Source organism: Lepisma saccharinum, chromosome 19 (assembly GCF_977018435.1).
Source record: "Lepisma saccharinum chromosome 19, izLepSacc3.1, whole genome shotgun sequence".
Taxonomy (NCBI): Eukaryota; Metazoa; Arthropoda; class Insecta; order Zygentoma; family Lepismatidae; genus Lepisma; species Lepisma saccharinum.
Genome location: NC_139247.1, coordinates 42,445,992 through 42,459,601, shown reverse-complemented (window position 1 = coordinate 42,459,601; position 13,610 = coordinate 42,445,992). Strand labels below are relative to the sequence as shown.

The 13,610-nt window shown below is 37.6% G+C and overlaps 1 protein-coding gene across 2 annotated transcripts in view; it reads left to right on the top strand.

The window, feature by feature from the left end:
• LOC146002835 (kinesin-like protein KIF9) overlaps positions 1-13,610 on the top strand; it is a 49,378-nt gene that overhangs the window by 16,072 nt on the left and 19,696 nt on the right. Inside the window, exons 1-3 of one of the 2 annotated variants that reach the window (XM_083140804.1) lie at positions 968-1,104; positions 3,787-3,944; positions 13,032-13,125. In XM_083140804.1, coding sequence (XP_082996930.1) covers positions 1,012-1,104; positions 3,787-3,944; positions 13,032-13,125 — 345 coding nt within the window. In that variant the 5' untranslated portion in view covers positions 968-1,011. Of the gene's footprint in view, positions 1-967; positions 1,105-3,786; positions 3,945-13,031; positions 13,126-13,610 lie in introns of those variants that run through there. The other variant, XM_083140805.1, reaches the window with a different exon arrangement.

Here is a 13,610-nt window from a genome sequence, read left to right as displayed (position 1 = left end):
GCTGATTACTCCAATCCAGGGTAACATGATAATTTTCATTTGTGCATGTAGATGTGTAATTCTTGTACCCTGCTTTGGTAAACATTAGCATTTTTTTCTAAGCTAACTTATCATATTCATGAGACATTACAATTAAGGATGTTAAGAAATGAGTCAAATTCTTCATAAATTATGTGCTATTTTATATCAATACTTTATCAGTAAAATTACCTAATATGAATGTTTAATTCGAATGGGAATAATTGATGTTTCAATTCATGTATTGGGCCTCCCAGATGGCATAGTGGTAATGACATTGTCTTGTAATCAAGGGGTCCCATTTTCGATACCTGGTGGAGGCACAGTTTTTTGGTGCCCACCTTACACTGTAGGTCCAGTCCCAATTAGTCTAGACCTAAAACAAAAAATCAATTAATTCATGTATTTTCCATATGAAGCAAACTAGTGAATATATCAAATACAAGAGAAGCCTTAGTGGTGTAGTTGGTGATGCATCTTGACTGGCGTGCAGGAGACCTGGGTTCGAATCCCGGGGTGGGTGATATAAGGTTGGAATTTTCCAGCCTTGTCCCCACATAAAGTGGCTCTGGTGCTCACCCAGCCTCAAATAAATGGGTACTTGGGGTATAAACTCAGGCAGAGTGTGGTGCTGATCACATCACCTCCTAAGTGGCCAAGATCGAAGAATGTGTGGGACCCTACCCCCACATCCCCTATGTATGCCTCGTGGCATAGTGCACAGGGAACTTGACCAAATACCTGCTTCACACCAATTGTTTGACGACATCAATGCAACTTCATGTAAGCAAGTAGAGATCTTTTGTCGGAAAATCAACCTTTTGTTTGTTCATTTTTCTATTAATGGCTTATGCCTTGTATCTTAAGGCACTTCTCTGAGAACAATTGGGAGGATTGTTATTATTGCTACCTGGTCAGGCGTTGCCTCAGAAACAGTGTGGGAACTATTCAAAAAGTGGTCACACATTTTGAACAAGGGAACAAAGCAAAGCAATGGGTGGTGAGCAAAAAGCTTCTATATTTGTGCGAATCCTACCGACAGTTAATTTTTTGCATGATTATGTGCGAGTAAATGATGATAGAAAGGTATGTATACAACTTCCATTAGCTACGTAGTATTTAATTACAAAATATAAATGTGACCATCATCTTGAAAGTGAATTTTATTAACTAATTGTAGTTCAGTTGATGTACAATACGTTGTTGGTGTAGGTATTGAAAGTTTTTTAATGCTTGAACAGCAAATAGACATAGGTCCTTTCTGATTGCGTAACGTCATTACCTTGTAACCAAAGGGTCTCAGATTCAATTCCCAGTGGAGACACACAGTGGTTTGGATCCCACTTTAAACTAGGTCCAGTTCCAGTTAGCCTATGTGTGCATAAAGTGGACCTAAAACAACAACGACAAATATAGATACACAATTTATTTTTGTTACTTAGTATGTTCAATAAATTTTAATCATTAATTTTATTTGTAATGATTAATTGAAGTACTGTACCAATAACAGAAAGGCAAGGGTAAGATATTACTTTTATTTGCAATAAAATGTTCACTAAATATCTGTTCCCTCACATACAGTGAACATTCAGGGGCCTCTCCACTAACGTAGTGGTAGCGTCGTCTTGTAATCAAGGAGTCCTGGGTTCGACATGTCACTCATTGTAGAATTACTCAAATTACTAAAAAAAAAACCTAACTTTCCTAAAGGCATTATCATAAAACATAGATGGTCTTAAATCGCTTTCAATGAAATTTGAATTAGTTACTTATAAATTAGACCAGCTCGAATTATCAGCTAATAAATAAAAAAATATTGAATTTTCTATTTCACTGGAATCAATATTGTGGCGAGAAAGTGTACAGATTTGAGAGTCTTGCACAGTGGTTCGGATCCCATTTTAAACTGTAGGTCCAGTCCAAATTAGCCTATATATGCATAAAGTTGACTTAAGACAACAATTCAAATTTAAAAACTGTGAACATTCCAAATCCCAAGTTAGAAAAATTAATTTATCCTTTCCAATTGTTTCATTTATGGAATTGATATGTTTTTGTAAAGGCACAGCATGTGTAGCATCTCCAGCATTATAAATTTCTTACTGTTGCAATTGTTCATTTAATGTTTTTTTGTCCACGTTTCTAAATTTACAGATTGATGAATCTTTTGTGTCATTCCATTTTTAGTTATTATGTTATACCATCCATCTCTACATAGTGAACCTGCATTTTGAATAGAGGTGACTAATTTGGAAACTTTTTTAAAGAAATTATGAGGGTGGATCAAATGAAAACGGAACAGTGGATGTATTGGGTTATATTTATGTATGTGTGGGCGACAACCCTGTGTAGAGGTAGAGCAGAAGGTAATGAAGTAAACCCCTACTGCATAATGGACTCGCCCTAGATAGTCGTGCATGAGCACGTGATATGTGTAAGCTGTCGGACAGCAGTATCGTCCAAAGGTCAGTATCGAGGCCAAACAGCCTGGCTTGTTGTCCTCTGGAGTTTTGCTGCATGACAACGCTTGGCCATATACGTCAGCTGTCACAAAGAACACGCTGGCGATGTTTGGGTGGACAGAGTTGGAACACCCACCGTATAGCCCTGATCTATCACCATGCGACTTGCATATCTTTGGTCCGTTGAAAAAGGCATTAAAGGGTCGGCACTTCCACTCAGACAATGAAGTCATGGACAATGTTCGCAACTGGTTCCATTCTCAGCCAAAGGAGTTTTACGAGCAGGGTATTCACCGCTTGGTGAAACAGTGGGCAAGTGATTGTGTAACTTTGGAGATTACGTTTGAAATTAACCTTGTTGATACCATTCTGTGGCCCCTGTTCTGTTTTCATTTGATCCACCCTAATAATATGAAGTTGGATCTGAGGACTGATTTGGATGTGTTATTCAAGCATGGTTTCCACTGGCCTGAAAATCCGTGAAAAAGTCAGGAAAATCATCTTAGGACTGAAAATGTCATGAAACTTTGAATACATGCAGTGGACTCTTTTTAATTTGAACTTGGATAATTCGAATTATTCGGTAATTTGAAGAGATGTTTATTCCCCCTTGAAATCATTTTTATGGCGAAGTGTGACAGTTTCACACGTGTGCATTTGTTTCAATATCATAGGAATGGGCACTGCTACTGAAAAAAAAACAGCACAAGAGAGTATGGATTTCTCCCCATCTTGCAAGTCAAAATGGTTATTTAAGTTATTTAATAAGCTAGATACGATCTGTAAAAATATTATGAATAATTATTTATAGACTCCCATGTTTTCCTTATGGACCAACAATTTGAACTTCAAGCTGCGGCTAATCAAATGGAAGTTTCGACTTTTCCTAGCACAAAGAAAATATTCAACCTGTCCTGTTCCCATTCATGTGTTTTTCTGTACCATCATAAGTTTGATATTCCCAAGAGAACAAGTAAAATAATACTCCCATAAGTCTAATGCTAGGTTTTCTCCCCCTCCTAGAACCATCCAGCACACAGATATCTCTCTCCCCCCAGCTTGCCACAGGGAAGGATTGGTGGGGGAGGACAAATTTCTGGTTCTCATGACTAGCTGGACGTGAAAACTGTGTTCTTTGTGCCCTTAATGATGCATGTTTTTTTGTTCATTTTAATTTTGGATAATTTGATTTTTTTCGCCCCTTGGAGTTCAAATTAAAAAAAGAGTCCATCTTATATTGAGTGTTATTGAAAAGGATGTGTGTGTGATGCAAATAATAGATGTTAAATAATATTATATACTGTAGGTTATCCAAGTTCGACAACTCCAAGACCTTTCATTAGGTCATCCTGAAAGGACGAAGTCTGCCCATGAAAGGTTTTGGACATTCAACACTGATGGCATATTTTACAACTCTAGCCAATCTGAAGTGTGCAGTGGAGTTATGCAAGATGTGGTCAGGAGGTACAGTTTTTTTTAATATATATTTGAACACATATATATACTGTACATTGTAATAGAAGTTTATAATTATTTAAATGAAACTTTACGTATCAGAGGATGCAAAATAATCTAACATGCTTATTTTTAGTGGTTTTATTGTATTTTATCTGCGATGTTTCGTTCTGGTTTCCCAGAACGTTTTCTAGCTACACCAAGATATACATACAATAACACAACCTCACATGGCTAGTCACTCTACACTTTTGAAAATAAAATAAAAACCACTAAAAATAACAGTGTTAGATTATTTTGCATCTACAGAGCATTCCCTGACTCGCTACGAGACTCGCGGCCCGGCGTCAGTGCTTGTCTTTCCCGCTGAACGGGTCCCCGACAGTCGCACGCTACAGTCTATTTTTTCGCTCTCCCTGCCTTCGTTCTCTTTCCCTTTCTGTTGACTTTGCAGACTGACACCAGTATAATCCTCCCTCGGAAGTTGTGTTGTGTCGTGTCCGTGTTTTGAAGATTGTGGCTTAATATGGCACCACAAAAGTTTACATTACAACAAAGGATTTATCTTGTCGAGTGTTACTTTGGAAAGAGGAATTGTGGAGAAGTGCGACGACGTTTTGCAACGAAATTTCCTGGTGTTCCCGTTCCTCATAGGACCACTATATTAAACCTCGTAAAAAGTTCAGAGTAACAGGGTCAGTTCTGAATAAAAGTGGAAAGAAAAATGGGGAAATCTAAAAAATAAAGTATACAAAGACAATCCGCACACCATCCGTGAGTTAAAAGAGAGTATTGTAGGAGAAATCGGGAGAATTACAGTAGACGAACTTGCACGTGTGAATGCCAATTTCCCTCGGAGATGCCAGGAATGTGTTGCAGCAGAGGGATATCACTTTCTGTAGTCAAGGTTAGTACACAATATGAAAACTGTAATTTTAATAGCTGACTCTAGCGACTGTCGCGGACCCGTTCACCAGGAGAGACAAGCGCTGATCAGGGTGGCGACAGACCTGGAAAACCGGGAAAAGTCAGGGAATTTTAGGTGTCAAAAAAAGTCAGGGAAAGGTCAGGGAATTTCGTACTCCGGGAATTTTAAATTAAAACACACTTTGGAGGAAAATTGTTATAACTCGGGCACTATGGGAGCAATCTACTTCGGATAACTTTTGTTTTTCAGCTAAAACATCAGCTAATGCAACCGTGTACAATTTAGAACACCGGACCTAGGAAGGGAAGCTTGGGGGGGCACGTACCCCGAATTTCAATGGAAAAAACATAAAAATCTGGAGTTTGCTCCCTCTTCTCCCGCTATTTTGGGGAGAAGGCGCGAACTTTAGTATTCTTTTCAAAGAATGGACGTTTCCAAAGAGAACGAAACATGTTTCATGTTCTTGGGTGCCATACAAGTTGAACAATAAGCCAAAATGTGATTTTTGTTTTTACGAAAAATAGGTAATTTGAATATTGCTCAGAAAATTATTTATAACTCGGGCACTATGGGAGCAATCTACTTCGAATAAGTTTTGTTTTCCAGCTAAAACATCAGAGCATGCAACCATATACAATTTATAACGCCGAACCGAGGAAGGGGGGTTTGGGGGACGCGACCTCCGAATTTCAATGAAAAAACATAAAAATCTGGAGTTTGCCCCTTCTTCTCCCGCTATTTGTTAAGATGGCGCGAACTTTAGTATTCTTTTCAAAGAATTGACATTTCTCAAGAGAATGAAACATCTTTCATGCTCTTGGGTGCCATACTACAAGTTGAATAATAATCCAAAATGTGATTATTATTTTTTTTACGAAAAATAGGTAATTTGCATTTTTGGAGGAAATTTGTTATAACTCGGGCACTATGGGAGCAATATACTTCGGATAAGTTTTGTTTTTCAGCTAAAACATCATAGCATGCAACCGTGTACAATTGAGAACACCGGATCGAAGAAGGGCGGCTTGGTGGGGGGCTCGTCCCCTTGAATTTCAATGGAAAAAACATAAAAATTGGAGTTTCCCCCTCTTCTCCCGCTATTTTGGGGAGAAGGCGCAAACTTTAGTATTCTTTTCAAAGAATGGATATTTCTCAAGAGAATGAAACATGGTTCATGTTCTTGGGTGCCATACAATAATAGGCCAAGATGTGATTATTTTTTTACGAAAAATATGTAATTTGCATTTTTGGAGGAAAATTGTTATAACTCGGGCACTATGGGAGCAATCTACTTGGAATAAGTTTTGTTTTGCAGCTAAAACATCATAGCATGCAACCGTGTACAATTTAGAACGCCGAACTGAGAAAGGGGGGTTTGGGGGTGCGACCATCGAATTAAAAAAAAATGGGATTTGCCCCCTCTTCTCCCGCTATTTTGGGAAGAGGGCGCAAACCTTAGTATTCTCTTCAAAGAATGGACGTTTCCAAAGAGATTGAAACATGTTGCATATTCCTGGGTGCCATACAAGTTGAATAATTAGCCAAAATGTGAAACTCTGTTCGGAAATGTGGCATGGATATGTTGTGGAGAGGGGGGAGGTTGGTCATCAATATGAATTTCCCAGACTTGCTCCAGACCTGTGTCAGAGTTTCCACCCAGACATAAGAGTATGAACGTCCAAAAAACACATTCATTTCGTAATCAGCACCATGATACCACATGGTATCATCGGGCCAGTACGACCTTACTCTGATGATAACATATGGTATCATCGGGGGATTAAAGGTTAAGCCTCTAAATATTACATGGAAAATGCATCGAATTATCATTTTTTCTTGTCCGTATGGGAGTAGTAAGGGGACTTGTCAACAGATGGAGGGGATACGAGCGGGTGGGGCCGTCCGATAGTTGTCGGACGTCGTAGTAAGGCATTTTGTTGGGCAAACTGAAGCAACATGGAAACAAATAGGTTCCATTGATACATACGATTTTTGTCGAATATCGCCACCCGACAGAGTATCTCACTACAACATGCGACAGAAATTGCATGGACTGCAACATCCAACAAAAATCACATGGATAAACAGGAAGAGCTTTAGACTGCAAATATGCTGCTGGAATTTTATTACTCTTCTGGCTCACTTCGCCTTATTTAATGTAGTAGTGCTTACGAAGGTTTTCTTTCATCATCCTGACGTATTACTGGTTTTGCACAAGTTAACATGCGTTTATAATGACATTGCACTATTCTTAGATATCAAAAAAGAAGAATCCAACCAAATGGGATATATATTGAATAATATCACGAAAAAGTGAAACATAAATCTGCATTGATGAACGTTATAAAAATTGGCAAGTGCATGCTCCCAACCTCAAATTTACTGCAACACTAGTATTGCAATGAAATTAACGCCACTCTCTGTCCTGTCTCTTTAAACTGGTGAGAGATGGTGACTAATCTCTCACTGATAAGGTTAATGTCCAATATTATGAAATAAAATACTAATAATAAATACATAAATATTTTAATATCATACTCGTATTTACTCGAATCATTCAATCATAAAAGCAAATCACTTTCTTCAAGAATTGACTTTTCTCTGCCACCCCTGCTAAATTTTCACTTTCCATCTACTGATTTATACGAGGGGTGGCCAGAAAGTAATTTCCAATTAGTAGAGACATTTATTTTTCGCAAATGACAAAACCGTGAAAAATGGTAATTGCTGCGAAGTTGTGGTTATGAATGTGCAATGATGTCTGGACACATTTTTCTCCCGTTCGAAATATCGAAATAATGCGAATTTGGCATAAAATGCCAATTGTTGGCATTTTTAGCAATTTATTTTTTAAAGAAATGTCCTAGAACAACGAAAAAATTCCATGAAATCCAACATTCTTGTCTTTTCTAGGACATGTTTGTGTACATAGAACATGCAAGTTTTCCAACATTTTACTCAAGAGTAAACTATAGAGTTATACGTACATGGAATAATTCCGACAGTTAAATTAAATCATGTATTTCGCACGATTTTTTCAACTTTTATCAAAACCATTTGCACCACAGAGCAAAGTGGCAGGGTTCTAACAGGAGATAGAGTGCGTATCTACCGTCACACGAGAGCCACATCTTTGTATTTGTCGCACGAGATATGTTTTGAATTACCAAGCTAAGTGCGCACCATCGGCATTTGTCGAGCGAGTAATAATGGAGCTCAGTCATTAGGGCGTCTGACTACTGTGCGAGAGACCCGGGGTTGATCCCCTGCGGGGGAGAACCTGGATGTTTTCCACCTATTCAAAATGCTCCGGCACCCACCCAGCATCATATGAAGCTGGTACCTTGAGGAAACTTGGAGGGATAAAGGTAGCCAGGAGTGTGTTGCTGATCACATCACCCCCACCTTCAGCCGTGATCAAGGAAGTGCGGGGCCCTAACTCCACACCCCTATACTCCGTCATGGAAAAGTGTTCTGTTCCAACATATCAAACTGTCACGAAAATACGTAGACCATGTGACCTACAATTTAAAAGAATAGTTTAAAAGCACATATATATTTGGCAGATAAATGTTCTAAAATAAAAATGCGAATTTTGGGAAACTTAACACTAACAAGTCAAAAAAAGATAATGCCAATTTTTGGTGCCATTATATATCGTTATCTGTCACGTGAGATTGATTGATTTTAATTTTTTTTAGGTGCGTCACCACTTATGGTCATTATGCACCCTTCAGTATATACGGGGAAAATTCCATTATCTAAAATCCTTAGCTACCTTAAAATTAAAAAGGGGGTATGGAAAATAACTTTCCCAAAATAACTTTCAAGATATCAAACACTCACGAAGAGGCGTAAGCCATGTGACTTACAATTTGAAACAGTAGTTTAAAACACCATGAAGGTATAATTTCAGATATTTGCCAGAAAATGTGCTAAAATGAAAATGTTAATTTTTGGGAAAATAACACCATATAGTAAAAAATAAAAAATAAGAAAATACACCAATTTGAAAAGCAAAAAAAATATCAAGGTCTCTACCGATTAGGCATAAATAAAACAAGAATATCAGTTGTAAGTCATTGCATTAGTAACAGTGAGTCCTAACCTAATTTTCGGCATAATCACCACCGTTGTTCTAGCATTCGTTGTAGCATGGTACTAAATTTTGTATGCCCATGGCATATGCGTCTGACGGCAAAGACTGGAACTATCTCTACCACAGTGTAGCTGTCAAATCCTTGCCCTGCCAGAAACCTCTTCAGTTAAACAAAGAGATGAAAGTCTGTACATTCAAGGTCAGGGCTGTACAGAGAGTGGTTCAAAATATCTCACCTGAAGTGATGCAAAGGGCCCGTGTGTACTCAGCTGTATGGGGTTGTGCACATTCGACTGGCCTTCTGTGAATTGTCTGCACCATCGTCTGACCATACTATCCGGTCTGCACACCTCACACGATTGCTGGTGGCTCTGTGCCAAATTCTGAGCGTGCTACATCGCAGTTGGTGGGAGACTGTGTGAGAGCTGCAATCTTTAACCTAAATAGAACTGTCCTAAAATGGCTGCATTGCAACTGTACAAGATTACAGCTATATGCCACTTCTTCCTGCCTGCATGTGTGTGTGTCACTCTCCGACCACTAGTGCTGCGTATAGGCACCATTGGAGCTTTTTTCAGCACTCCCCTCGTATATGAACTTTCAGAAGCTTATATTATTAGTGTTCCTGTTTTAATGTGTGGTTAGCTAAATCAGGTACCTATACAATGCTATTCTATAAATTCCTTGCGTTAAATTTCTAATACCTACATACCCTTTTCATCGGCATTAATGGTATAACGGTATGTTGTCAGTTTCGCAGAACTTCACTTGGATATACTGTACTGAAGCAGAAATCCCATTGATAATGTAAGGAAATATGACACTTTATTTTGTTCGATTCAGTTGTTTCACTTATATGCAAGAGTTAAGTTGTTTGCTTTGAAGAGATGAGAGAAGTAGCTTTATGCATTGAAAAATGAGTCCGCACTCATGGTTCTTGCAAGCAGAGGGTTCCAAACCTCAGTGGAAATATCAACATATAATACCGAGAATGTATAAGGAGACTGATAAATTACAAATTGTATTTCTTAATCAATCACTCTTCACTCTTATCTCATTTAGTCGTAACTTTAAAAATAATCAAATATTTTATTTTAAACTTACTGCGTATGACAACATTCCGTAATCCTTCCCTAGCTTGTGAATTGTAATAATTTTCCAAATTCACTATTTTGCAGTTTGAATTCAAATCATAGAGAATAGAGAAATTCAGTCAATTTGATACCAAGATGATGTTGGTACTTAACAAAACCATATGTGGATCTGTATGAGTTTATTATTTCCATTTTGCAAAAACATTGATTTAGTTTAGTTTTTATTGTCAGGGAAAAATGTAAATTTTGACCTGGATAACCTGGAAAAGTCAGGGAATTTCATTTCTGCTTGTTTGTAGCCACCCTGGCTGATGCCGGGCCGCTTGCTGCCGAGTCTCGTAGCGAATGTCAGGGAATGCTCTGTATAAAAAGTGGTTATGCAAACCTTTAAGAAGAACATAGGTATCAGAGGATTTACTTAAAATAGATATTTCAAGTTTTGCTGTCCACCAAATCAAAAGACAAATTCAGTCCATATATTTCTGCACAATCTTCAGAAGAACTTGTGTTCTGACTTCAGTTATGCATCCTTGTAAGGGATGGAAGGAAGGGGACAAATTTTTCTCAAGAGTCAAAAGAAATAAAGCAATCAGTGTGAGATCAGATCTTCTCGATTAGCGACAGCTTTAATTAATCAATTTCTATATCTAGTATGTTTAATAACTCTGTGTACATTATATACCCTGTATACCAGATACTGTTTCTTCAGGTATGGTAGCTTGTAAAATATTATGTTTGCCGTAGAGTACTGCATCGGACCACTTTCGCTCAATCAAACTAGTTTGAATCTCCCATGCTCGAGTTTGCTACGCTGGATCATACCGCACTCATAGTGGAATGATTGGCACCGCCCCTATTTCAGAACTAATGAGCAGCACTGTCAACCTAAAACCCATACATGGAAGGAAACCACTCTACGCAATTACAATTCTAAATAATAATTTCATATATTATTATGTAAGATTCAAATACAGCACATATGAAAGTATGCAATATGTACAGACCGAAACGTAAAATGGATACACATGCTGACAGACCTGCCTAAGTAATTACAAATATCGTATCACAGTGCAACAAATATATGTACGTTATTGTTCACTTACTGAAAAGGATAATCATATTCTTCAAAATAATGAAATACAGTTATAGCATTCAATCGAACATCATTTCAATGTGACAATAATCGTAGAAACATAAAATGTCAGCCTAGGTAGTTTCAACCCATAATCATCTATTTCATTTTCACATATGTCGGTAAGATATACAAAACTGCATTTTAACATGGAGATGACGACTATGTTCACTTATTTTTTAATTTCACTTCGTATTTTACTTTACGATCCATATTTGAGAGTCCACTACCATAGACAAATTACAGAAATACGTGTACTAATAGGGTTCAAGAGTTTGAATGTATTTCGCTCGAGCGGAAAAACTATAAATTCCGTGCCATCTAGTGTTGGTTGCCCATGAAAACTATTTGCCGCTCGAGCGAAAAACGCTCATTGCAACACACTAGTTCGCAGCTAACCTAGTAAATTTGATATCTGAGTGTTAGGGTGTATAATAGGTACTTCATCACTATCTACTGATGTAAGCATATCAGAGTATCTGTACGTAACCAATAAGGAGTAGCCCTTCATCAATTTTGTCATATCATCACTCATCCTCATTGCCGCAATTAGCTAAATGTGGCAGAAAAGGGATGCTAAATAACAAATATTAAACATAACCAGTAATTTTTCAATCCAATATTTCTATAAATTGAATGGACAATTCTTCCATTTTGATAGTGTGTTTATGAATATAAGTTAATTTCTAAATAAGCAGATTCTTTTTCTGAGGCGAAACCCCTTCAGGGGAATGAATCTTATTAGTAGATGTTTCTTATTATCTACCAAATTTTATATTCCCTACTCCAGAGGTTCCCAAACTTCTTCGCTTCACGGCGCCCCTAGTGTTTCAAGATTTTTCTGCGGCACCCTAGTCAGAATGTGGGCCTATCTAACACTTGCAACACTCAGTTAGTGTGTTTAGGTTGCTTGGCTTAGTTAAAAAATATACACATATTTCAAATTCAGAAACATTTTACATGTAAAAAGTATTAAATAAGCAAATATTTGGAACAATCATATCATTTCAGCGAAAATATTGGAACATTTCGCGGCACCCCTGTAAGCCAGCCACGGCGCACACTTTGGGAACAACTGCACTAGTCTGTTTTTCCTGGGTTTTTTTCCCCTCACTATAAATAGATAGGTCTAAGTAGGGAAATGCATCAGTTTCGATTAACCTACAACAAACCTGTAGGATTACCAGGAAAACGGAGTGGTTGTGCTTAGACGACCAGATATCTGTATGCAGAAATGGACATGAATCTAATGAATTTTCACCAATATGTTAGCTTTTGTGAACTCAAGTACAGACTTACTGAAGCATATACTAGTGTATGTATTTTGAGTATGTATATAAGTAAGCATTTAAACAGGAATTGTTAGGAAAATGTAGATAATTTAATTTCCTTATAATTCATTTTACCTCAACATCAATACTGTTAAGCAAAATTAATTGTTCTATCACCACATGCTCACACATATCCTAAAAACACATTTTTGTAATGCTCAGTGGCATATTTCAACTTCAGAAGTCGGGTACAAAAATGTTTTTAGGAGAAAAGTGTATAAAGAAAGCACAAGTCAAGCCATAACATTACAACTGCTGGTACTGTGATTAGTTTCCACATGTGTGTGTTTTAAGTTTTGCCTTTGCTTTATGTCTCAAATTCTTTTTTTCATTTTTTCATGTCCTTATGTATGGTGTCACCAGCATCATTGCAGATATTGACTTAAATATAGATGATGATATTATTAAGCAGGGTGTCCCATATTTCTCCACAACTTACTGACTCTTCTTTGATATGTTCAGTTATATATATTTTCCCATATATTAACTGTAAATACTCTCTTTTATTGCAGGGTGTTTGATGGGTGCAATGCAACAATCATAGCATATGGACAAACAGGCACTGGGAAAAGCTTCACGCTTTCAGGCCTCCGGAACCAATATGAAGTGAGCAAACACACAGGGTCAAGTGACCTGCTGGTTATGAAATACGATTTGATATCCACTTCTTGAATACAAGAAATGAGAAATATTAGATCAGCTCTCATTCTTCATCAGATTTATGGTAGTGGTGGTCAAGATGCCATGAGTGAGGGGATGATTGATTTGTTTGGTTTATTTTACTTTACTTTTCTGCCAATTTTGGCTAATTGCGAAGATGGAGATGAGTAATGATATGATGAAATTGTTGAATGGACACTCGCAAACATCCATGCCCAGGTCGGGATTCAAACCCAGGACCCTTGACATTGCAGCGCAATGTGCTAACCACTCCGCCACAGAGGCTGGCAAGAGTGAGGGGATAGAACAGACACAAAGAGTATAGAGTTTAATAGAGTGGTCAAAGCCATTTTCCATCTCAAGCAATTTGAACCATCATCTAGTAGAAATAAGGGCAAACGAGTACTTGTAAATTGCAACAGAAATCATCA